The sequence below is a fragment of the Choloepus didactylus genome, chromosome 10, assembly GCF_015220235.1.
Source record: "Choloepus didactylus isolate mChoDid1 chromosome 10, mChoDid1.pri, whole genome shotgun sequence".
Classification (NCBI taxonomy): Eukaryota; Metazoa; Chordata; class Mammalia; order Pilosa; family Megalonychidae; genus Choloepus; species Choloepus didactylus.
In genome coordinates this window covers 98182230-98210160 of record NC_051316.1, presented here as the reverse complement: position 1 = coordinate 98210160, position 27931 = coordinate 98182230, and the positions used below count along the sequence as shown (strand labels likewise).

Sequence of the window (27931 nt, the reverse complement as noted above, 5' to 3'; positions counted from 1 at the left end):
CCAAAAATGTGCCATGCACCATACATGCATGTCCTTAAAAAAATCTTAGTCCTCACAGCTACCATGGGAAATATTTTCTGTTTTATGAATAAGGAAACTGAGGCTCAGAAAGGTAACATGACTCATTTACATCACTATAGCTAGTAGAAGGTAGACTCAAAATTTGAACACAGGTCTGATTCTATAGCTCAAAACACTTTCCACAGACTTAGGAAGAAACAAACAAGCAAATACTAGAATGTCAGTCACCATCTTGGTACTTATAGTATTGTAGTTGTGGCATTCCATACTTGAAGTCATATGCTGCATAAAGGTAGTTATAATTTTTCCAAATTAAAAAATATGTAAACTGTGGTGCAATGAATATTTGGATTGAGTCTGACAGGATAAAACTGCAAAAAGAACTACCTTATAAAAGAGATACAAAGAAGAAAATTAAAAACAACCACAATCCCATTACCTATTATTGTTCATATTGCGGCATTTGACTAGTCTTTTTTCTATAAATTTCTTAAAAAATTGAGGTCATATCATATACAAAAATTTGTCTCTTGCTGTTTTTGCATAACATTATGTTCTGGATATTTCCATGTCATTAAATACTCAGCAAAGATATAATTTTAATGGTTACATGATCTCTAATTAAATTTAACTATTCCCCTATTTCTGGGCCTTTATGTTACATCTAATTTTTCATTCTATATATCACAATCAGCATTCTCATATATATCTGTATATATATATACATTTCTAATTTTTCCTTAGAAAAAAGTGGGAATAATTTTAAAGGTTTTGAATATACATTGTTGACTGTTTTCCAGAAATGTTGGACCATTTTGTACTCTGGCCAAGAGTATGTAGGTGCCCACTTCATTGAATCCTCAAGTGAACAGGACCAAGGTTCAAGTATACTGGGTTACATGCATGCCTACACAGAAATCTTCTATGACAATGGCATGTACATGTTAGAATTGATCTACCCTTCTATTAATAACTATTTCACCATGTGATATTGTGAAGTGCCAATGACTACTCTGCCAAGATCTTTCACCTATATTATCTCTAATCCTCATTCAAAAAAATAAAAAAAAGCACATATGAAGAAATTAAGGCTCAAAAACAGTAAACTGAGTACCCCAAAGTACATCAAAATCAGCAGGACTGGGATGAAAGCCCTCCTCTGACTCCAGACCCACATACGTTATGCCATGTCACTTTGTACTTCATTTTACCTGTAAGGTATGATCAACTTTTCCCTTGTACAACTCTAGGGACTGCCAGCAATGCCTCTGCAGACAGTGAGGACAGATTAATCTTTAGGAAAGTAAAGAAGGACAATACCTAGATCTCATGGGCTTTGAGAAAAGAGAAGAGCATGCTGGCATGTCTTCTTTAAAAAGAAAGGAACAAGTGGTGACAGTGTGGGGATACAGGAAAGCTCACACACAGCTGAAGGAACCATAAAATGGCATAACCACTTTAGAAAATAATTTGGCATTATCCAAAAAGTGTGAAGCTGTGCACATCCTACATGACCCAGCTATTCAACTCCTAGGTTCATACACTGAAGAAGCTTGTGCCCATGTGCACCAGGATACACATTCAAGAAAGTTAACAGCAATATGTTCATAATAGCCATGAACTGCAGACATAAATGGCTAGCTACAGTTGAATGCATGAACAAACTCTGGTATGTCATACAATAAGGAACACTACACAGCAAAGAAAACAAACTACAACTATAAATACCAGCAAGGATGAAGCTCAAAAGTTAAGCAAAAGAAGATTGAAAATAATGATTCCATATTGTATAATTCCATTCATACAGAGTTCAAAATCAGGTAAAACTATATTATTTATATATGGATACATAGGCGAAATTAATAAAAAGTAAAGAAAATTTACAACAAAAATCATGACAGTGGCTACTTATAGGCAGAAGAGAGAGAGGACATATTTAAAGAGAATTTAGCAGCTTCTGGGATGCTGGTGATTTCTTAGCCTAGCTGGTAATTACACAGCTATTTGTTGTATAATTCTGTATGTATAACTTGTGTGTGTGTGTGTGTGTGTGTGTGTGTGTGTGTGTGTGTGTAACTATATGTATTTAAATCCAATACTCTTTTCTGTTTGCAGGATATATTTCACAATTTGCAAGAGGAAGGCACGGAGTTGGTAATTAAACATTTACAAAGCAGAGGCAACAAAGAACTTTATCAAAAACTATTTCATTTATTCTTTGCAATGATATTCTGAATTAGTGCTACCCTCAATTTACCATTGAGGTAACTGTGACAAAGAGGAATGGTGGATGAGTGAATAGATACTTATTATAAGTCCAATTTTTAAAAGGAAGGTTTTTAAAAATCAAAGAATAGCATCAATTTTCTTTCCATTACAATGCAGCAAGTACTGAATCTGAGGAAAGGACAAGCTAAGTAAAGTCCCATCATATGAAAGTTATGCTATCCATTAAAATAAAAAGACCTAACATTAAAATCTCTGGGAATTTTAATAAAGAATAAAAAGAAAAAGGGAGATATCAAAATAAGTATTGCTGTAATGATCAAGAGGTGATGGTTATCTTTGCTTAACAAGGATGATCAACATATATTTTCACAGACCAATGAAAAGAAAAAAAGTGCAAACTAAAATTTCTCTAAAATTGATATCCACAATTACAATTTATTTTATGGGAGTGACAGTAAAAGGCATAGTTCAGCAGAAAGTGTATACTAGCAAATAAACATACTTTAGAGTCTTTTTGGCTTGGAGTTGTTTTTGTTTGCAGTGGCTTTTGTTATTTTGTTTTTTACCGTCTCCCCCCACAAAGATTTCTTGTTTTCCCATGGGACCAAAATTTAGAAAAAAAAAAAAAGGAAGAAAGACAAGAAAAGAAAAGAGGAAACAGTTATTGCAAGAGATGAGGTAACAAACTGCAATGAATTTCACCCAACTTTCTCTCTACACACACTTTTAAATAAAATTTTTTTTAATGTCAGGGTTTTTACAGCCAAGCATTTTTCACTACATTTTGGGCTCATTAATACACATAAAGAGCTAGTTAAAATACCAGACTGAATAAATGAACAATGGAACAATTAACCCGACATGCAAAGCTCCACCCACTTTACTTCAAAGGCAGAATGGATTAGAAACCATAAATGATGTCTCTCAGAATTAATTTTGTAATAAATATTGCTTCATCCTATAGATAAGGGATTAAAAATCTCCATGTGGCAGTCTAGAACTTGAGAACTGAATTAAAGACAACTATTGCCCTTGGTTTTGCCTAAGATTGCTGGTAGTTTTAAGTCTCATGACTAGGAAATAAAAAACTACTCAATTTCCATTGCACTCTGTAATACAGAATTTAACTTTCTCTACAACTGTCACAAATGCTAAGTTTCAACATAAAATTTTAAGATGTCTAATTTGCTTTCATTTAGAATGTAATATATTCAAAAATCAAAATTTATACTGCTAACTTAAAAAGTATTTCCTTTTATATTACATCATTTTTTGCATTTTACAACTCATGCTATTAAAAGGATTACTGACTTCAAATATGTAAAATTACAAATAAAAACCAGAAAGGAAAAATAAAATAAATACATTATATGCCACTTGATTTAACTAAGACTTTTGATACTATTTCCATACTTTTACATTGATTGTTTTCAGAGGCTAATAACTAATCTTCATTGTCAGAAATTGGACAATAACTCAGACATTAAGATAAAAAGTGGTTCAGGTTTTTTTTCCAACAAAAATACCAAAGTAATTAGTTGAATGACAAATACAACAAATGCATTTTTAAAAAGAACATAAATCTTAGCAAAAAGTATTTTTTCAGATTAAGTGTTTCCCCTCTTATAAATCATTCTCACACCAAATCAATTAAGCAGTTGAAAACAGTCTCTGGAAAGAATGTTTAATGATATCTAAAGATGCTTATAATATAAATGAAAAGGGTAGATACAAAACTCTACCTAAGCATGATCCCAACTCAAACAGAAAGTTATTATCAGAGTGGTGGGGTGATGGATTGTTTTTTCTTCTCTAACACCTAAGCATGATCCCAACTCAAACAGAAAGTTATTATCAGAGTGGCGGGGTGATGGATTGTTTTTTCTTTTCTAATCAGGAAGTATATTTTGATAATCTCAAGAAACAATATCTTAAAAATAAGTGGCTCATAACTGATATAATTGGCGGGATCTCCAAACTTCAGTTGGCACAATGATCTCTCTGCTGGAAACAATGTAAAGAGGAACACCATTATCTCACTGTATTCTGGGGCCTCTTCATGAGGGAGAATGCTAGGCTTCCTATTGCTTCTACACTGAACGCTGTAAGGGCCAGATAACTTAAATTCAGACTCCTCTTTAAATTTACAAATCTATCTTGTTCTTAAAATAAGCAAGTAGCTCAGATCCAAAGGGCAATTTTAGGTATGAAACATATTGAGTCATTTTCTATCCCACCTCCTGCCCAGTGAAAAAAGCAAAGACAGGGCTCAATAAATGCCTTCTGTTTGTTGTTGCTGTTGAAAGAAGGTGGTTTGTTTGCAGGGAGGTCCAATAATATTGATATAATATATGACATTCAAACTCAACCAGAAAGTACCAACTGGTTTCTCCTGTAGAATGTTTCTCCCCCTCCCAAAGAGGGTCCCTCATATGAAATTCTTAGACTCTTTCAGAAGGCAGGCTAATTTTACTGTTTTTCTATTCAAACACACCCTGCATCATATTCAAACAGAATTGATCACTTTCTTTACCCTATAATCACATGGCTGGGTTGTGCACACAGAGCTGGCCAAAAAGGAATACGACTCCTTGATGCTAACCTAAGGCTACAGAATTGTGAAAAACAGTTCCATGGGGCTTTTGGCTCATTCTCCTCAGTTAGAAGATTCACTGCCATATCATGGACAAAACCCTGGATTAAGGATGAGAAGACTGCCGTTAGCCAGCTAAAGAAACTGGGGCAAAAATCTTCCCTCTTCAGTTTTCATTTTCATCATTTATAAAATGAGGGTGGGCTGAAAGTACATTATTTCTAAGAGCCCTATAAGCACTCACCTCTGAGATCATTCCATGAAAGCAAACTACCCATTAATGGCACTTTTAACTAAACATCTATGGATGGAGAGACAAATAAGCTTTTGAAACCTGTGAAGGCTGTTTTGGCAGCAGGAAACTAAAATTTGAAGTTCTGAATCAGACCCAAAAGAAAGTTACCGGAAATAAGCCTGATTCAGTTGCAAGTATGAGCTCTGAGTTAGATCATCGTTCCAAACCAGATTCCTTCATTCAATGCCTGTGAGATCTTGAACAAGTCACCGGACATCTCTCAGCCTCAACCCCTTTATCTCCACAATGTCATAGGTTGCTATAAGAATACATGAGAATTATGTAAACCACCTGACATATTAAATAAATGTTGCAAAATGCTAATTCTTCCTTTCTCTTCAAATCCTCTGTAGTGAGCTGTCCTGATTTAGTCTATGGATCTACAAAACGGAGTAATAACATTAGCCATCACTGGCAGTTGCTGGAGGTAGCAAGATGAGTGAAGTAAGGGGAAGAGAAACAAAACAAAACAAAAACGCACTCCTGGAGTTCGTAAGGTGGTTTCACTTACTACTCTGTACTAAACTTCATGAGCTTAGGGAAGGAAATGTTCTGCTTTCAAAATAGAGTGAGAAAAGCAATGCCTCTTGTAAGGTCCATGGCATGTTCATTCTCAAAAAATGAAAAACTTCTTTTAGCCAAAGTCTTGGTGTTTCCAAAACCCACAACCCTTGGCTCAGGTTGCTTGAGGGAACGCTGAGGCAAGGGCTGGTTTCCTTTGAAAACAACCAAAAAGGAAAAAAGACGCTTCCTCCCACGGTGGACAGCTCTGAGGCTGCTGGCACAAGGCTCACTGCCACTGCTGCAGAAGACACACCTGTCCCTCCAACTGTCCAGCTTCCCAACCCTAAGATCAGCCTCACACAGCAGACGGCCAGGAGAGCAAGGGCAGTTTTATTTATTTCCCTTTCTTCTTAGCAGAGGTGCTTTTCTTTAAATTGTACAGCTTGTTACTATTGTTGAGTTATAGCTCCCCAGAGGATTATCTGTTTCTAAGCATGAAGGTGTCTGTATGGCAATAAAACATGCAACATTCCCCAACTACTTCATTTTTTTTTAATTGAGAAAAAAAGTTATAATCCCCCACAAACTGATGTTCTGATGAGCACATCCCCCATGCAAATCTTTTAAAACACAGGATCTCAGAAAAGGTTCCGGGACTTGCAAACCAGAGCTTCCAAAGACCCCATCCCCATGGGTTTGGTTTCTGACAGAAGCCATGTGCCAGGATTCGCATTGGGTGGAATTATAAATCTGCCATAGCAATCGGGCCTTCTCCCAACTGAACATCCAGAAAACAACAACGTAGTACCCAACTCACTTTTAAGGGGAGAAATCAAAAAGAAATCATACAACTCCAGAGAGACAAATACTTGAAAGGCAGAGGAAAGTCCTCTGTTAAATAGTATGAAAGATCAAGGTTTCTAAAATGGCATTAAGAGATTGGGAAGAAAGGATGATTTCTCCTGGGGGGGGGGGAGGTACACCTTTGACACCCAAACTGCCTTCAACATCAGGCTGTGCATTTGTGTATAGCAGGGTACCCCTGGGCAAGACAAACATAAATAGCTTAAAACAAGAATAGGAGATTCCATCTGTTTCTGGAATGTTTCAGCAGCAACTACTTTCAAGGTAAAAATTTGGGAGCTGTCCCCTTCTCCCCAACACCCTCCCCCACCCCCATACACTTATTTTAAACTAAAACAGCTAACACACAGTCCAAAAGGACTTCTGCCATCACACCTGCCTGAGGAAACAGTCCTTTGATTTTTCTCCTGAACTGTATGTGTTGTTTAAAAAATACTGCAACAGTTAGAGAGGGAAGCCAAAGTTCCTAATACTGGATTCCTTTAATACTTCTAGCTTCTTCTTCCCTCTGTATCAAAAACTGAGATTTCCTATGTTTATAGGAAATATAAGGACAATATAGATGAAAAAGGAAGCAATAATTGTTTCTGCTGTTAAGTCAGAAAGTGTTGCAGAATTAATGTTTAGACACAAGTCCATATGCCAACGAGGGTAGAAAAAACGACAATCACTGTTCAACAAAGGGCCCTAGTACATATTTCATTAAATCATGTTTCAAAAACAAAACTAAAGTTGAGGTTTGAAAAATCCAGTCTAAATCAGGCTGCTACTCTCAAAGTGATATGCAACTCTCCTTTTAACAATAACCAGAAAATCCAAGTATGTGGAGACAGAAATTTCACACACAAAAAGCTACTTTACCCAGGTCTACAAACATCAATATTTCCATACCTGCCCCAATCCACCTGATGGCACTCCATTTCCTATGGGATAAATTCACATCTTGAGTATGTCTCATAAGGGCGTTCATAGTCTGGCCCCAAGAAAAGTCTGAGCCTTTCACACCAGTTCTCACTGCCTGAAGAGCTTTTCTTCCATTCTCTTCCAAACTAGCCCCACTCATTCTATAAGACTAATTTAACTGGAATCCATTAGCAACATTTTCTGTGACTCTCCAAGTCAGAGGTGGGCACTGCCTAATCTGTGTCCCCAAAGAACCCTGCACATTCATTTTTTTAATAACACTTATCACATTATATTTTAATTACTTGTACATATATTTCCTTCCCAAATATTGAAAGGCTCCTAAGACAATAAGGGTAGCAGAAGTGGGAGGGGGACTGAGGTAGGAAGTGAGGCATCAAAATCAGAGATGGTATAGGGACATTACACCCAAGGGCATATTAAATTTTACATTTGGTAACTAACAAAAAGTACATATTGTTTTCATTTTGTAACACAAAGTTCAGAGTGTTCAACCCAACAAAATATTGGATGAATGTGACATCTGAAAGGTTCTCAAACAGGGAGCTGGGATAGATCATTACATCTATTTTAATGGGCTTTGGGGTAAATAAAGACCGAAGACCAAGTGTTATTTATCTCTTGTTGCTAGTATATACTAGGTACTCAGATGTTTACTACTAGAATAAAAATTAAAAGTTAAAAGTGTTAAAATAGAAAAATTTTAGATGATACCTTGATGAAACTGTTATTACCTCCCAAAATGTGTAACAGGTTCCAAACGGCTTTATTTGGGTACAAGGATAGTTATTACATAAGCTTTCACAAGAGCGCAAATAAGTTACCTATATATAAAGTAGAAAATGGTAGAACACAAGTATTTTTAAAGTTCTTTTAAAAAGATGAAAGAAATTTAATTATTATATGACATATCACCCATAATCCCCCAAACAACAAAGTTATGGCTTTGAATTCATGTGCTCCTTTTGATGATCCAAAATCAGAAGCTGGCTATAAGTAGCATCACAGTTTTGGTCGTGATTGGGCAAATCCGAAGCTAAGAAAAAAATTTGTTCTAAGTCACTGTGTTTTATAATATTGAAAGGTTTCAAGAGATGAATACTTTAACATCAGATTCAGATGTTACTATTTAAAAATGCTAAAATATTCTCTCACATTCCTGAGTTTATAATGAAGAATAACTAATTTAATCTAGTATTCACTACTACCCAGCAAAAAGTTAAATAATATTATGGCAAATCTCAAGAAGAAGTAACAATTCTTTAATGGCAGGAACTAGCCAACTGTGGAAGAATATAATGCAACTGACTTTATATAGGTTGATATTTATGTAATGGGACTTGTTTATACTCATGTTTAACTTACATTTCTGTCAAGGTGAACTGAGGACACAAGTTCAGACCAACATTTATATTTTTAAAAAGAAAACACAGGGTTTACTTCCAAAGGATTCATTGCTTCATAAATCAAGTATTACTGAGTGCCTACTATGTGTCAGACATTCCTTTATAAACTTTCGATGTATTTGTGAACAAAACAGATAAAAATTCCCTGCTTTCACGAAGCTTACGTTCTAGTGGGAAGGGCCAGACAATAAAAATGAACCTAATAAATAAGCTATATTTTACAAAGGATGTCTAAGAAACTTTCATTGTGAAATTAAGTTTTAATTGTGTAATACTGATGCCATAGTCCTTTATAAACACAACGCCTACCAGTCAACAGTGGACCTCCACTGTGAGATTTCAAGGTACCCTCTTACAACTAATATAAGTTTGGTAATATGAACTATCTTCTGCCAATAGCTGTATTTCATATTTTCTCTAAGAACCAGGGCCTTATGAGGCCCTGTCTTCTCACTTAGAGATTTCCAGGCCCTGTCCTTCCGTTCTTGAAGTGATCCCCCTTCTTGGAAAACCATGCACACAGTATCTTGGTTAAGCACAATACTAAGGGCTGGGGATACAAAATTGATTAAGATATAGCCTTTACCCCTAAACAGTTAACCATCCAATGAAGAAACAGAAAGGAAGATCAAGGCTTATGAGTGTGTGACTGATGTATGCTAAGCATACTGGGAGCAGAGTGGGGGCGGGGAGGGTGGGGTGAGAGGGGGGAGGAGGAGGGGTGTGATTACATTTGCCTGGAGAACACTGCTCTGAGGAGGTGTCTATGCTAAACCTGAGAGGATGGGTAGATGTGTGAAGGCAGAGAAGGTACAGTGGCTCACATGGGCCAAAAAAGTGTACGAGCTTGGGAGATTAGGTCAAGGTGGCAGAGAGAAGAATCATACAGTTCCTAAGATCCTAAATCCTAGAACACAGGAGGCTGTGTCTGCACAGACACCCTCCGTGAGAACTATATCTCTCATGGGAAGAATGAAAAGCACAAGTGGAGGTGGTTTATGAGCAGACTTCAGCAGGAGCACTGGGCATACTGTGAAGGCTGACTGCTGACTGAAGAGAAAGCATCTGAAGAAAGCAAGGTGACTACGCAGAAAAAGAGAAATGGGACAACACTAATGATCTAACTCATACCAAACTTGTACCTTCATTCTGTTGGCAGAACTCTCCATTCCCAGTTGGACACATCAAATGCTTATCCAGGGTTAATAGTAGATTCTTCCATTCTTATGCTATCCTCAACCCAGCAATATTCCCAAACCAAACACAGGGGAAGTGACACTGAGTTCCTATTAACATATGCACAAACTGGATAAAAGAAAAAAGGACTTCCCCACCCCCCTCACCCCCCCCCGTCATGTTAAATTCCCATAAAATGCAAGTTCTTGAATTCATATAGGACTCTATTTTTTTACCAAAATCATTATCCTCTGGCACTAGAGAAACACTATGCCATGGGATCACTCTGTTATATTATATATAGCATACTGTAGTGTGATTATCCGTTTCCCCAGTCGTGGGAACTCTTCTAGGGCAGGGACTAGCTAATAGTAGAAGTTCAATTAAGGGATGACAGACAAATGAATGAATTAACCCACCAAGTTTTCTCCACTGTTTCAAGCTAGTGTAACAGATAGAAAACACCATTTGCTGCTATTTTTTACTCTACATGATAAAAGGAAAAAGGCTGTTCAAAGAGCTTCTCATAAACATGAAAGCCACAACCCTACACATAGACAAATAAAGTCAAACACCAGAATCAGAGGAGACCAAGTTTTAAATTTTAAGTTTTAAGTAAATAGTTTTCACTCTCAGAAATATGCTGAGTATGATAGTGACAATTCAGTTTCTCACCAACCATACACATATATACACCTCAGCTTGAAATGGAAAAACACTATACCCCAAAGTATTGTGAGGGATTAAAAAAACCCTTTCTGCAAAACTTAAATATTATCGTTTGAGCCCTCACCTCCTCCAAAATAATATATAAATATGCTGTGTGCTGGCCAAAGCTGAGATATAACATTAGACAAAAATGGAAGCGAAAATTTTCTCATTTAAAAAAAAGGCCAATATTGTCAAATATTTTTAAAAGTTTACATCAAAGTCTAATACTCTGAGCAGGTAATTCTTGGCCCTGGGCAAGTGTGATGTGCTCAGGAACAGCTGTATACACTCTCATTTCACAAAGCAGCCAGGCTGTCCCTCCTCCCCAAGCTTTACAGCAGTTGTTGTCTAGTGCCCAAGTTATAAATGTATGCTTGGTGTGGAAGACAGTTAAGGTTACTGAGAAAAAAAAAAACAACAATAATAAGATTTGTGTGGAGAAACACAAAAATGTAGCAGTTCAGACTGACAGCTCATGAGCAAAGAAACTTCAAAAAGCCCATTTTTTCTTGGTGAGAAAAAGAAATTGCAGAAACTAGTACACCAGAGAACTAGCTTTTTCTGGAATTCACAGAGGCTCTGGCCTTTTATCCCCAGGCCCAAAACCCAAGACTGGGAACCCGGGTTTTGTCAGGGGCACCTCCCTGCTGCCCTGTCCTGGGCTGCTCCACATGAGCAGAAAGAGACAGGAGACAGGCCCCTCTGACACCTACTTAACCGAGGCAGATGGAGAGGCAAGTGTGTGGGATGCCTTTACTTCCCCCTCAGGAGGCTCCCAGCAGGAGCCCACAAAGCCAGCAGCTCCAAAATCAGATTTCCACACATCCTTCCACCCCAGAACATGCCTTACCCCTCTGGCAGGAGGAAACAGAGCATTAAGCAAGTGTGGCTCTGGTGTATGAAGGGGATTTGGGGAGAACTCAAGAAGCCTTCTTCCAGGATTCTGCACTTTTTTCAAACCTCTGCAGAGGTAGCCAAGTTGGGAAACAGTTACTCACTCATTGACCCAAAGGGGCAAGGGTGTTACTTTGAGGGGACACAATCAGTGTCTGCAAGACGTCCTTAGCTACAGACACATACTTTATTAATAATCTTACATACACAAAATGTCCAAAGGAAAGCCTAACAAGCTAATTTCTGACAGCTCCAGATAACAGCAGGAGGAACCAACGCCATGCTGACTCTCCAGCTTCCATATACTACACAGAAGCAATGATCCCTTTCCCACCCAAGGGATGTGAAACAAATAAATACAATTATCTGCAAAACTTACAGTGCAAGAACAACATTTTGAAGTCCTTCTCCCCAAGTGCAGTGACTTGTGGGAAACAGATAGGAAAATAAAAAGAGCAGCTGGAAAATTTAATTACAGAGGAATAACGCAAAAGCTGACACTGTTTCACAGAGCTAGCCAATAGCCAAAAAGCCATTTTCCTTTACCTTAAGATACAGAAGCAGCTCTTCGCTCCTGAAGATAAGCGGCAGAATCCGAATCTCTGTTTGCTGTCAATGTCAGTGAGCACAAACGTGAAGTTCTGGCCAACTTGGCTAACTGTGAGGCTGCGGCAAAGACAGAACAAAGGGAAAAATGAATGTGCAGTAAGTTTCTTGATAAAGTATCTAATCACGACAAGTCGTTGAACCTGTAACATTTCCTTTCTCAGTGGAACTCTTTATAAATGAACTTAAAATTTACACACTTCAAGGGAACAGACTGTGAGCTAGTTAAAGAAAAAAAAAAAAGAACAGCCCATTCTAGTGACCACCTAAGAAGTCAAAACGATCGGAGCTATCATACCTTTCACTTACCAAGTTCAGGCACTAGAATAGCTCTGCTGATCATCCCATCAATCCTGAAAGGTGCATTCTATTAACCCCACTTTATAGACAAGGAAATAGCCTAAAGAGGCACTGCTTAAGGTCCCAGCTGGTAAATGGCAAAAACCTGGATTTTAAACCTAGTCCTATATGACTCAAAGTCCACTCTACCAGCTTGCTCTTAATGATGCTCACCTAATCACTAGTTCAGAAAATAATAGTGATTGCAACAGCAGAACTGAAGTGTCTACTATTGCCAGTCACAAAGGTAGGTGCTTGATACATGCCATCTCATTGAACCCTCAAAACAGCCCTGCAATTTAGATGATGGTCCCATTTTACAGAGCAGGAAATTAAAGTGCAAATTAGTTAGCTAACTGAATTAAGGTCATAGAGTTACAATGGGGAGAAGCTAGAATTCAAACTGGAAAGAAAAGAGGTCAAGGTTAGCAGTTACTTTCCTAAATTCCTGTATCTTTCATAATTTCTGAATTTAAGAAGACCATATTTTACATTTTACAGGACAGAAATACCAAATTGTCTGACAATGCAGGGTGGTTTCTAAGAAATGGAAACATTTTAAATGAAAATATTAAAAAAAAAAGCTAAGAATTATTGCATCAATTTTAAAAAAAAACCACACACAAATGCCTTAATGTAAAATTGAAAACATCTGTTTTTAAAAAAGAATATAACCAATCATACCAATCTAGAAACTATCTTTTTAAAAAGTTACAGAATGTCTAAATATCCACTTTTTAAAATCAGTTTACCAATTATCTTGGATTCCTTTTAAAAACTTAAACATTCCAAATTCTAGTGCATAAATCATACAAACAATATTTTAGAATTCGAAACTGTATTATTCAAAGGAACGTATCAACTCTAAGACAATCATATGGTATTGTATAAAAACATTCGAATTAATAAAATATTCAAATCTATGCTCTCACCTATAATCGATAGTCAGTAGAAATAAAAAATCATGGTTCACAAGGGCTTTCCAATGATAGAATTCTTAATGAATCTTTTGAATACAATATGAATTACATTTCAAAATTTGGGGCAGCCTTCCTAAAACTCCTTTATATAAGCCAAACATGAAATTTAAAATTAAAAGAGATAGGTTCAAGGTATCCCCGTACAAAGGTCAACTGACCCTTCCCAGTCATTTTTAAGGAAAATTCCATCCCCTAGAGAGTAGTTAAGAGAGTACAAGAAAATAATTCAGAAAGAAAAGGAAGTGTCACACTTCTTATTTAACTAGGAAGGTGAACAAAAACAAGGTGGCAATTTAAAAGCAACATGGTAATAAAACAGGTGTAAGTAATACTATCCCTCCACCTTACACAAGCCATGAGAAGGAACACATTTCTATAAAAGTTATAGAACTATCATGGGGACACCAAACACTACCTTCTTATGGTTGTTATGTTTTATCTATAAAGCTCGGATACTGTGTTACTATGGTGACTTAATACTATGTTTTAAAGGGGGATTATATGATTAATTTTAACAAGGTTGAGAACTGAAGATGTGTGAGAAACAGGATTCTAGCTCCCATAATTAAAGTGATTGGGGAGGAAAGTGGGCCTCACTGGGTGAGGGGGGAAATCCTGTGTTATTAAAATATTTAAAACAACAGGTCAGGATGATTCTAAGTTACAAGTGGGGTCATGTTTTTGCCAAATGCTAATATGTGATCATACAAAATATTGCTGTTCATTATTTTAACTAGAGGTTTGATTTGATTTCTAGAATGTTTGAAATGCATTTCTCTGAGTAGCATCCTAGAAGAAAGGGGCATTGATAGGACAGAACGAAAACAAAACAATCAGTATCTCTAGTGAAAGGACATAGAAAGAACATGACTTGGTTTGTGAATTGAGTGTCATTAATTTCCTAATATCTTTCCACTACTATTAAAAATGCTGAAAAAAAAATGTTTTTGGCTACACTGTGGGCTCAAAAACAGCTTCATTACTCATTTACTTGGTTCAAACCCAACTCACTCACTTGCTACCTGGGCCTTTATTTAGCAAGTTACTTAACCTAAGCACCTCAGTTTCTTCATCTGGAATAACAACGGGAAAACTACTACCCAACCCAAAAGTTGTTTTGGGAGTAAGTAAAATAAGCATTTAGTATAAAAGCTGGCCCATAGTAGGAACACTTAATAAAAGGGATGCAACTGTTACCATCTGAATGAAAACTAAATTTCACACTAAGATCATGCACTTGATTAAAGTGTTCCTCACTGACTGGGCTTGTAAGGTTTGTGAGTGAAGGAAGTCAGGCTGCCTTTCTTCTCTCTGGTCAGCTGCCTCTTTACAGTAGGGTAGTCCTCTGGATGACCAAATGAGCCACTCATACTTACATTAAAGTAAAAAAGATTCTTTTTAGGGTGCCACACCTTTGAATATTCTCAATAGATTCACGTTTTAATTCCTGGTAGAGTGAAGTACGAGTCATCCAAAGCTCAAAAGCATTATATTGTAAAATACATTTTCCTTGGACAATTTCCACAAACTAAAAGTCAGGCAGTGGGCAGTCAAACAGTGATTAGCTTGAAGGGCTCTAAAGCTCCGAGGAATTTATCATTCCCTCTGCTTGCTGAGGTAGTATACGGGAGAGTGGTCACTATTTCTCCATAAACACAACATTGGGGAAAGGGTCTGCTTCCCTACCAGCATCAGCAAACATGATGTTTTTAAAGGAACCAGAAATTTCACAATGATTAAAGCTGGGAGGCACTTTAGAAGCCACCTTGTCCAATTCTCTTGTTTAATAGATGAGGAAACTGGGAGGCTCAGGTTGGTTTGTCAAAGTAATCAGAACTAGGACAAAAATCCAGAGCAGATTCTGGTTCAAAATCCTTTCCACCCTTCCATATTGCATTAAACACAATGAAAACCCCCCTCCCCTCAAGAAGCTTTCAACTGAGTTTAAGAAACCAAGATAGGTGAAGAATGCAGATAGAGTCAAACAGGACTATACTTCCCACTAAATAAGAGAAACCTAATCTGAATATCTCCAGAAATAAAGCCAGAAGACCAGGGCCAGGCTTCCTATGCCTGTGTGCTTCCTATGCCTGTGTGCTTCCTATGCCTGTGTGAATGTGGAAAACAAGGAAGAAGGTATTGACTAATCAAACCACAGACTTGACCCTTCATGCTGCCTTTCAAATGCCTGCCAGCCATTCAAGTCTCCTCCAGCAGCATTTTGCTTAATCTTGAAGTTGTTTATAGGACCAATGTATAAATGAACTATAGAGGAATGAATCATGTAGATGGACAGTTTGATTCCAGGCTTCCAGTGAGACATGGGATTTTACGTGCCAATCTCACTTTATGTTTAGTCATCCATTTAACAAACTGAGCAACCACTACACTGGGTACTGGAACAAGCGCTGGATGTACAACAGTGAACAATATAGGCACAGTTCTGCCCTCAGGACTGTCTAGTTGGAAAATAATAATAAACAAGTATGCCACAAGGCACACAGCTTGTTATTATGAAAACAAAGAAGGAACAAAGAAGAAAACGGAAGAGGAGGAAAGGACCTACTGAGATAATGTGGTCAGGGATAGATTCTCTGAGTTGGTGACAATATTGACCTAAAGGATGAGGGGAGCAGTCATTCTAGGGCCAGGCGACTGGATATTTCAGGCAGAGAAAAGAGCTGTGCAAAGATTCTGGGGCTGGAAAAAGCTAGGCATGTTCAAGGAACTAAAAGGAAACCAATTTGGCTAAAGCACAGAAAGTAAGGCAAAAGTGGTATGATGTGAGGTTGCCAGATAAAGAAAGCAAGCACCAGACAATGCAGAAAGACTCATAGGTCATGGTAAAGCATTAGGATTTTTTGTTAAGGCAATGGAAAGCCACTGAATGGTTTTAATCAAGAGAATTAATACAGTCTGGTTTACAGTTTAAACTTTTGATCTGACTTATGTGGAGAACAGTTTGGAAGAAGGCACAAGTAGAAGAAGGGAAAATAATCAAGAGGCTATTGTGACAGCCCAGGTGCAATTGGATGGTGGTTCAACTCATGCAGGGAGCGTGGAGGTGGAGAGTAGGGTAGACAGTTCCAAGTTAGAGTTAGCAGATATAAATGATAACTATTCCAGGCTTCCACAAGGACCAAGCATTAGGGAGTGAATAGGCAGAATATTACCACTTAATGATAGAAAAGACTAATGAGTTTGGGGAGAAATCCAAGAGTTCCATTTGGGATATGTTAAGTCTGAGAAGCTTGTAAAACATCTTAACAGAAATGTCAAGTAGGTAGTTGAACATAATAATTAGGAAATCGGGGGAAAAGTTTAGGTTGGAGCAATAAATTTGGAAGTCATCTGTACACAAATACCACGGTATTTAAAGCCATGGGAAAGAATGAGATTACTTAGGGATAGTGTTCAGAGAAACAAAAGAGGACCCAGGACTATGTTCTAGACACACCAATTTAGAGGATGGATGGAGAAAAGACCACCAAAGAAAATAAGGAAGAAAACCAGGCAAGCAAGAGGGAGTTGTCAACCGTTTTGAATGTAACTCGATGAGAAGGGTAAAAAAGTCACTGATTTAGGCAATATGGAGGTTTTTGATGACCTTGAAAAAACAGTTCTAGTTGAATGACAAGCAGAAGACAGACTGAAGAGGGCTGAGGAATAAAACTGAAATACACAGACAACTCTTCTGAGAAATTTTGCTATGACAGGTGATGGAGAAATGGGGCACCAATTGGATGAGAATGAACAGTTAAAAGAGGGTAGGGTATTTGCTTTAGGACAGAGGTACACTAGAACTTGTTTTTAAGCTGTTAGCTGTTGAATGATTCGAAAGAGGCAGAGATTTACGATGCAGGAGAGAAAAGATGAAACAGTAAGGTCTAGACTTGAGAGTGGAATCCTAGATATGCTACTCACTAGCTATGTGACCATAGACAAGTTATTGTACCTCTCTGAGATTCATCAGTAAAACAGAAATAATACTTTTCAGAGTGGTTTTGAGGATTAGAAATAATGTATATAAAGTAACTAGCATATAGTAGGTACACAATAAAAATGGTAATTATTATCATTATAGAATTATAAAATTCTAGGGATGGAACCAAAACATTTCGTGTCATCCTCCATTTATTATACCCTACTAACAATTATTCTTTGACCCATCTAATGTAAGCCACCCTCAAGAGCTGCCTCTCCTTTCCTTGAGAATCAGACTTTATCAACTTACCATATCCCCCAAACTTTAGTGACATGAGCCTCAAAGTTCCCTTCCATAAATATAACTTTTATCTGTCCAAGTCCCAAGTTTCTCACACTCCCTACTGAAAGATCCAAATGGGGAGAATGACATCGACCCAAAATGTCTGGGGACCAACACTAGGCCACACACTGTGCCAGACATAGGGCAACACCTATCTACAAGAGAAACTCACTGGATGATTCTAAGAAAGAACAGAGATCTCTCCACTCACTCGTCTACCTGAGCCTGACAAAGCAAACATGAGACATAACTGGAGAATGAAAAAATATGAAAACCAGAAAGAAGAACAGAGATCCAATCCAGCTCCCTCGTTTTATCCGTGAGAAACTAAGCCCTCGGGGGAGAAGTGACTTGCCTCATGGCACGGAGCAAGTCAATGGGAGAGCCAAAACTAAAACTTAGGACTCCTGTTGCTACCTGCAATGCTCTGTCCACTAAGGCCTGACTGCTTTGTCACTATCTAAATTTATACAAAATGACCATAGGGAAGAGCTTAACTGTAGTTTATACTGAGTCAAGGGGCCAAAGTGGGCAAAATGGATTCAGTTTTAAAAAGTAGAAGCAGGGTGCATGTATGGAGACAAGAACAAGAGAAGTCTGAGAAGATACGCACTTATGCACTAATCACATTTCTGCATGAGTTTCACTTTCTTCACTTATCTGAATTTCTTAACTTTCTACAGTAAACACATATTGCCTTTGAAATAAATTTGAAAGTGTGGTTACTAATTTAATTATCCTGTGACTGATCTAACGGAGGCAGTATGGTGTAGCAGAAAAAGTATGGTGGAATTAAAGGTCAAACGAATGTGGGTTTCAAAATCAGTTGTACTACTTAATAATAGTGGGACGTTGGATAAATTATTGAACCTATCTAAGCCTCTGTTTTCTCACATGTGGCATGAGGATAATGGTAACCTCACAAATTTGTAAGCTTTTAATGCAAGAAAAGAACATAGCCCAACAACTGACACGTAATGTGTAATAAAATGGTAACTAGTATTTGAATCACTTTTGCATCTATGGTTACATCCTGAACCAATAAACTATACCTACACCTCTGAAAAGATTGTCATTTCATTTCATGCTCCTACAATTCGTGTGAAACAGTGTAATTTATAGGGCAATTGAATGGGAGCTGACTTCCTGGGTTCTGAAAGAGGATAAACCACAAACATGGAAAGGGCCAGCACTTCCATCACCCAATGAGTCCTTTGAGGGCTTTGACTAACTGAAGCAGGTTGTTAACTATCAAGTGCAATAAGTACCACAATATGGAATGATATGAATCTTTTTTTTTTGAGACTGCTTTCATCAATAATAATAAAAAGTTTTTGAGAGTGATACAGTGAATTCAGCAATGTTATTTCACCACTCTCCTTCACCAAGAACTTAAGTATATTTCCCAGAATTGGGAATAAGAGTATCTGTTCCTTTCAGCTCTATAATTATATAGTTGTGACCATACGTCACTCATTTCACCTCTCTGGATCTTGGTTTCCCTTCCGTAAAATGGGATGTTTAAACCAGATTAATTTCAATTAAAATCCCGTGGTTGTCTTCTCACAATTTTCAAGGCCTCCTGTAGATAGAGCCCAGGTCATCACGGTACACGTCTCTGTCTTCCCCAGCAGGTTCCCTGTGCTCTGGCTGGAACAATCTCTAGGTTCCCTCATGGTTTCTCCTTGCAGACTCTACATAAGCCTGACTCACTCTTAAGAAGTTTCCTCTGACCATTTCAGTCTTCCACTTCCCTAACCTATCCTATTGGACAGGTATTATTTTATGTGTTTTTACGGTAGCTTTATTAAAAATAGCTAATGTGTCATTATAATATTTCCTTGAGGGAAACACATAAAGAGCAGATCTCCAAGTCTGATGCCATTTCCATAACCTTCACATCACCCAAAATAATGTTATACATTCTAAACCTTTGCTTGCTCTTTTGTAAAAGAGATACCACCATCTATAAGCGTTGTTGGGAGGACTGAGGTATTAATATGAAGTTCCCAGTACTTTGACTAGAAACAATTAAACTCAAATACTAATTTCCTTCCTTTCCTCCCTCTCTCTATATTTGATAACTGGCCTTCCCACAAGGGAAGATGGATCTAGGTTGTGCTAGCAGCTTGAGAGGACCTTGGGCAAGTCACAATTTCTCTGCAGCTTAGATTTTTTTCAAATGAAGACAATGGTACTTGTTCTTATCTTTTATGATATGAGGATAAAATGAGGTAATACATGAAAACGCACTTTCTTTTCAAGAGCTACCAGTATTATTTTTCCTTAAGTCTTAGTTTCAGAAAGAAAAACCTTAAAACAACACAAGAGACAGCAAGATGCCAATGTTAACGGTTGATTTGATGATGACTGTGCAAAAAATGTCAGAAAGTTGTATTACTATTCCTTGGGGTAGAGGAGCAAAGATACTGAAAAGATAAGAAGCTTTCTTTGTTTTGAACACAGTCACCTGGGGGCATTACTCATCTCCTGTGGCAGCATGTTTTCTAAGTCAAACAGTATCATAAAAACACCTGGGGGGATTTGCAGGCCTCCGAACCCAGGGATATCCATTTGACAGTGCTAACTGCAAAATATCATGACATTAAAAACTTTGTATTTATTGTAAATGAATTTCATTATTATTAACTCTTCTGCATTAAAACAAGCCAAAATTAGAGGTGGGGAAAAAGAAGAAAAAAAGTATATATTCCTCAAAATAAGTTTTTATTTAAAATCAATAAAAGTTATCAATTTCTATAAGGGTAATATAACAAAACATACCCATAAAGTGACATTTCTGTCCCCAAATCATTTTGTGAGAAAAGCAAAGAATATGATTAGGGGAAGGTAATTTGGAGAGAAGCATTTTGTAAGAAAAATATTTTTCTAGCAGGAAAAAAAGATACCTGACATCATTGGTGACAAGAAAGATTTTAGAACATCACTTAAGGACTCTTCTTCCATTTCAGAATGTAATCACCCAGGAAGGTTGGTAAGTAGAGGTGAATATGTGGTATTGTGGTATGAGTGTGTGTGTGTGTGTGTGTGTGTGTGACATGCATTTCTTCTATTAGTTCACAAGTCAATTAAAGAACACCTATCCAAAAAAGATCACCAAAAGAACAAGTCATGTAAAAAATGTATTCCCTTTTTATTCTTTGTTAAACACCTAACCACATTTTTAAAACATTTCGGCCTTATTAATTTGGATAAATATGCCCTTGTCTTAATTTGTAATACATTTTATAAGTAACTGGAGATTTCATGCATTGCTAATTCATACATATAAATGTGAAGTTTGCATTAAATATCTCTAAACAAAACTCTATTTCCTTGCTATTTTTAGAAAGAAGATAAAGAAAAGACAAGAGGACTCTCATTACAAAGACCAACCATCTTAAAATTAAGCTGCTTCTATGCTGAGCATCACCGTGCTACTAAAACCTTCCTGGTATCAGGATTTAAAAGGGCCTGAGTCTGGAAACATTACAATGGTTGGCTTAAAAAACAACACGTTAGAACCAGGGAAAGCAGTGATTATAAGTGGCTGGCAACATTCCAGAGTTGCTTTTTAGTATTCTTCTTGCTTTATAGCACTCAACTCCTTTGGCTACCAATTCCCAACTCACACCATTTTAAAATTTATGCCAAAGACACCAGGACCCTGGTACTGTAAGTGTAGAAAAGATTCAAGTGGCATATGTACCCTGCCTTGTTTGGGCACATTAAAATACATGATAAAACCTTCCTGAAGATGGGCATGTTTCATAGCTTTCTTGGAACATATTATAACAGTAGTTTTTAAAACCTCCTTCACTAAAAAGGGAATTTTTTAATGTAATGTATGTACAGTATCCTACTTTAATTCTCTAAGAGAAAACTGAAAAACTGTTGAAGAGACAACAGTGAAGTGACAAATAAATGATTGCAAAAACAATGCTTAAACTGTAATTTAAAACAGCATTCCTAAATAATAAAATTTTTTAAAAAACTGCATTCCTTGAAAATAAGATAAAGATGATTGCTTCTGTCATTTTATTAATATTGTTAGTCAATTATAGTTTTATAAAGTAAAAAAAAAAAAAAAAAGCAGCAGCTCTTCTAAAATTGTTACTACTAACCAGCGACTTTTTTTTTAACCCTCAGGTTACTTTAATTATCTTGTAGTTCTTATATTTGTACCTCTCCCAGAAACGGTTTATCATACTGTAAACTAAGGATGTTGTTTAGAATATTTGGTAATTTTTAGTCTAGAGATCTATAGAAAATGCTGATTTCCCCAGAGATACCATTCTTAGCCACCTAAACAAAATGCAAGATACTATTTAGCAACATGACATTTACCTTTTAAATAACCAAACACTTTTAAACAATAGAGGCCTAAGCTGATTTATTTTAAGTTTAAGTTTAAAAAAACAAAATCTGTATGACACTCATAAGACCATGGATTCAGGCAACATCACTTGTTTAAGGAGGAATATATTCAGATTTAAATAAAAATTAAATAGCAGTGATTAAATGCCAACCATTCTTAATCATGATTTGAGTCTGAAAACCAAAATCAAAAACCTAATGCCATACAAAATCACCTCACAAACCGATACAAAGTCCTAAGCTTTAAATCTTTTGACAGTGTCTATAAAATCCCCAGGAAAGGAGAACACTGCAACTCTCCTTGAAACATAGATGTTTTAAATCATGGTTAAACAGACAGAATGTTAAGAATGGTATGGTTTTTATTATCTATAGCAGGTTTATTGACACTTTTCTCTAGTAAAGTTTGAAAATCTGACACTACCTGTCCACATAGAAGGGGAAACAAAACTTGGTCAAAGTCTGAAGAACTTCCTGTGGAGAGAAAGAGAGAGAATTTACACATCTAATGGGACCAATAAATCTAACATTAACTACAGCACACAATCTAGCAACTTTACCCTAAAGAAAGAGTAGACAGATGAAGAAATATGGGCTTTATCAATTACATGGGAGGAGTACCAGGCAGTCAATCATGAGAAATAATAAACATGATCAAACTTCATTAAAAATGAAAAATTAATCAAGAATCACACATGGGCAAGCAGCAGGAGCCATGCAGGAAAGCTCTGAAGGGAGGGAGGCGGTTGGGTTGCCGAGTGTTAACACCCCTCCAGGGACCATCTCCAGCCTGACCATATGGATCAGAGTGAATAACACCAAGCCACATGGGTTTGGCCTGGCAGGGCCTCTGTTGCTGGCACCGTTTTTGCCTGTTACCTAGGAACAGAGGGGGCCGGATTAGACAACGCTTCCCAACATCAATAGCCAAATCACAAGCAGAATATAAAGCCAACTTGAAGATAATTGTCCCTGAATGTTGTCAACTACATTTTTTAGAGTTTAAAACTTCACTTACTTTTATAAAGAGGGTGCCATTTCTGGCATAAAATAAAATCTCCCATGTAATTTGTAATCAAAGAGTACGCACTACCTTTACTTAAATATTATTATTATTGGACACACTTACCTGATTGTAGTTTATTAAAATACAAAGCAAACTATCAGTTTAAGTGCCTTTTAACAATGTCTTGGTACATTAAACCAAGCACACTACTCAGGGGTAAGGCAGAGTACAAAAAGTAGAGTGACATTTCAAAGATATTCATAAAAGGCAGCTTCTTACATTTAAAAAAGGATAAATACTGATACAGGAGATAAAATATACAGTGGTATGTGTCTTTTCCCAATACACATTTCACATATACAGCATTTATTTATACGCATAGCTAAACACATATACAAGTAATTAATTATTACTTCCCTTCATAGAATTTTCTCTGGCTTGACTTAATTTAATTGCAGACTTAGATAGCCCACAGTTGGTGCCTAGCAAAAGTTCATAGACCAATGTTATAAATTTTAAAAAAGTATTCCTTTCATGCATTTGATTTGCTTTCTAACTATTTGAAATCCCAACTTCAAGACAAAATGAAGAACACATTTTTCAGTCACTGCAAAGCTGGTTCAAATTAAAACAAACCTACCCATTGCAAATCCTAATCCAAGTGATAAATTAAAGATCAGCTTACAAATGTAGCACTTTTCTAACCACTAATAATGAATTATCAATGCTAACTGAATTGATGCTTCTCACTTCATTTATTTTTAAAACCAGTTCTATCATTCAAGAAATAAACCACATCAGTCTAATAACCCACTCAATGAAGCAGAAAGCACATTGACTTGCTCTGCCAGAGTATGTTCCGCCTACTTAATTCAAGTGAGCATATCCTATTTTTTAATATCATCTTGGACTGGTACTTTGTATATCATAGTACCATTAAGGCATGTCAACAGATAGTAAATGAACAGTAAACTAAAAAAAAAGAGGGATAAGATAAACATCACCTCAGCATATTTTAAGAGGCAATATTGGTATATAAGTTAATTTCATATATAATGTTTTAAACTAATTATGGTTAAATAAATTGCAATAGCTAATAGAGAATCAGAAAAATGAGCAATTCCCCAGTACACATTATTATTATAAGGCCAATACAGAGAAGAGATTATATAAAACATTCACTTTGAATAACAGGGGGATCGGGGGGTGGGATGTTTTGGGTGTCCATTTTACTTTTATTTTTATTCTTTATTTTTATTTGGAGTTATGAAAATGTTCAAAAATGTTCAAAAATTGATTGTGGTGATGAATGCACAACTATATGATGATACTGTGAACAACTGATTGTATATTGTGGATGATTGTATGGTATGTGAAAGTATCTCAATAAAACTGAATTAAAAAATTAAAAAACATTCATTTTAATGTTCTGCAGTTTTAGTTCTAAAAATCACTATAACCTACATACACAAAACTCTGATGACTTACACCAAAGAAAATTCCTTACAAATTTCCTTTCACCTCAAGTTTCAAATTATACCACAAAGCAGCTCCTACCTTCAGTATATGTACCAAGCATTCTTTAAAATTCAGCACCAAGTGTTCAAACATGCCAACATCAGCTACAAAGACAGTTACATCCTTTACCCTCAAAAGTTACAGGTGCAAAAGCACTTCTCTACTCTATGCTGGAGTTTTGCTGGCAAAAGGCCTCAAAGATTTTTGAAAGAAAGAACCCTCATGGCTACAAGAAAGCCTTGTGCTCTACAGCAGAGTCAAAGAAATCTAATATGCCCAACTTATTACTTACTACAATATAGAAACTACTTACCAGTTTCTAATGTCAAGTAATAACCAAGCTTCAACTTGTCTGTCAGATAATATTAGAACAAATATGAAAATACCCCATCTAGGCTGAGTATAACCTACCTCCCAAGAGCTTTCCTTTTTACTCAAGAAAACAGTGATAAGTCTAATTAAGTAATGGGGGGAAGGGGGTAGCATAGGCAAATGTAGGCACATGTTTGTGCATTACAATATGTCTCTTCATGTTTGTGATATTACAAGAACTTGATATTCCAAGATGGTGGTGTGCTATCAGAGAAAAAAACAAAAATGAGGGTCTACTCTATGTTAGGCATATTCACACATCACTTCAATCAGAATTGAAACATCTACTTCTTAGTTTGGGAAGGAGAGGACAGGAAGTGGGAGGGGAAAATGGCAATGTTCTTTGTAAATGAAGACTGCTGAAATAAACCAATTTTCTTAATACTGATGTTTTCTTATGTATAATAAACATTCAACTACCTTATCCTCTTTTCCTAAAGAAAAACACAATTGCTCAAATGTGGAAAATACCACTCTCTAAAAGAGGAAGGCACTAAATCCCTGATTTAAAAAATTTTAAGCATTACTTTTATGGCAGAGTGCCCCACAGTCCTTCATTATTGACTTTACTGAGAAAACAGTCACTAACCGGTGACTCCCTAGAACCTGTGTCTTTGGCTAGGGAACTTTCTTTGTAGGTGGCACTTTTTCTATTCTGTCCACTCTGCCCCCTTTCTCTTGTCTACACAACAAGCTCTTTCAGGCAACCAGCCTCTGTACAACCTCAACTACTGCCACATAAATCGGATCTTTGAGATGCAGCACAGCTGATGAAATGTAAATGACCTCATTGCTAAGGCAGGGGATGTGTGCCAGTTCTCCAGGATCAATTCCCAAGTTTATATTTTCACAAATCTTTTTATGTACAGTTTGATTTTTTAACATTTTAATGAGCAAAAAAAGTGAATCTATAGTAGCCAGTTACCACAGTTAAAGTGCAGGGCATGAACCAGATCCCAGGAGGGAACCAGTCCACCATGTCACCACTGGCTTTAGGACATTCGCCACCTGGTTCCATGTCCCCAGGTTCCAAATCTTTTCATAATCAAAGCACTGCTGACATTATAAACCCCAGTCGGTTTTTCTAAAATACCTCCCAATCAATATATCCCACACATAACTTATTGGAGACAACACTGAGCTCATTGATTAAGGTGAGTTCAGTAGCAAAGTTTTGAAAATAAATGAGACAAGAATACAGCATTCAACCCCTTTGTGTCACCAATTTATGAAATAGGCAATTTCTAAAAGCCTTTACTTCCTCACAAAATACACAATATTTTATGTGGGAAGAAATAAGTGCAATGGGGCCAGGGAAAGTATGGAGGAGAGGCAGTTGCACAAACCTTTCAGCTCTGCATATATTAAACAGAAAATTGCAAAGTGTGTAGAAAAGCACCAACATGTACAAAGCTCTAGCCCCAAAGAGATAGTGAGCCTCAGAATATGAACTAAAACCTGAAATTAGCAAACTTAACACTGAATTCACTTGTGAGCGAAATTCAGAAATGAACTCAATATTCATCTGTCTACTTTGGACTCATTTTACCCAACTTGAATTCTCACCTGGCCAGAAGGCCCATCAAGGGAAGTTACTCTAATTTGGAGAAAGTCCATTATGTTACGTTGACACTGAGCCATTCTCTTAAAAACTGGGGTAAAGTTTTAAATTTATAATATCATCCATTATAGAATCCTATCTGGCAGTAAAACTTTGAAGACTAAATTCAATGAAGTTAATTTGGATTATCTACAATGGAAAAACTAAACCAATACACCCTGAATTTGGGGTGCATGGAGTGAAGAGTTGGGGGTGGGGGGATCCTGCAACAACCATCAGTTCAAATGCCAAATACTTTCTTTTCATTGCTTCATTAAAACCTATAAACAAAAATGAAAGCAACTGTCAGACACTGACATACACACCCCACAAATAAATACCGTCTGAAAGACAAAGACATACGCTGATTGGGTTATACAATGTTAGGAGATGAAACATGTTCTTGATAGTTCAAAAGGAAAAAAAAATATGCAGGAAAACATTTAAATAAAGGAAATAGATAGCTTGAATAAATGAATGAATTTTAAAATATATAAAGCTTCAATCAGCCTCTTTGTGGCTTGCTGAAAACTGATATAGCAGTGCATAAAAAATTTCACATTTATCCAAAAAGAGTGAAGGAAGGGAGAGGAGAGGAGATAGTGGGAGAAATTTCCCAAGTTTCTTACATCTAATATATTTGTTCATTTCAAAATGTAGGTCTGTGATAAAAAAAAAAAAAAAAAAAAAAAAAAAAAAAATCAGTACAGCTCAAATTCCTGAAATACTCTATTTCTATGTTCAATTTTTTTTTAATAGCATGAGGGAAATGCTGACCCTCCAAGCCCTGCAGTTGGGATCAGCGTAACTGACTCGAAAGAAAAGCCTTTGATTGATGATCCCAAAACTCAAAAGTTAAAAAACAGAACACATACAAACTCAAATACACAAAAAGCTAACAAAATTTCTCCTGCAAGTCATGTTAAGTTAAAACCAGGGAGTCCATGTGAAAGCTAACAGAGGTTTTAAATGTTTATGATTTAGAAGGGTAAAATAGAATGGCAAGAAGTTCTTAGGAGCTTAATTAGCACCAAGTTCAAGAATCCAAAGTTTCCTAAATAAAAACAGGAAATACAATTTCTCTCCTTTGCTACGAATGTCAAATTTAATCCAAGATCCACACAATAGTTAAAACCAAAATTTTATTTTTCTCAGTGGAAAAAAAAGAAGCTTTGAATAAGGGATTTTAGAGAAAGGCCTTTCAACACTCAAACATAAAAGCCGGGTCAAATTTCTAACAACGCTGCTT

At 36.6% G+C, this 27931-nt stretch overlaps 1 protein-coding gene across 5 annotated transcripts in view; it reads right to left on the bottom strand.

Moving 5' to 3' along the window:
• Nucleotides 1-27931, bottom strand: part of DENND1A (DENN domain containing 1A) — a 669505-nt gene that overhangs the window by 404991 nt on the left and 236583 nt on the right. For all 5 annotated transcript variants that reach the window (XM_037851268.1, XM_037851271.1, XM_037851269.1 and 2 more), the window contains exons 4-5: nt 22611-22660; nt 12164-12283 (exon numbers count right to left, since the gene is read on the bottom strand). In XM_037851268.1, coding sequence (XP_037707196.1) covers nt 12164-12283; nt 22611-22660 — 170 coding nt within the window. The remainder of the gene's footprint in view (nt 1-12163; nt 12284-22610; nt 22661-27931) is intronic.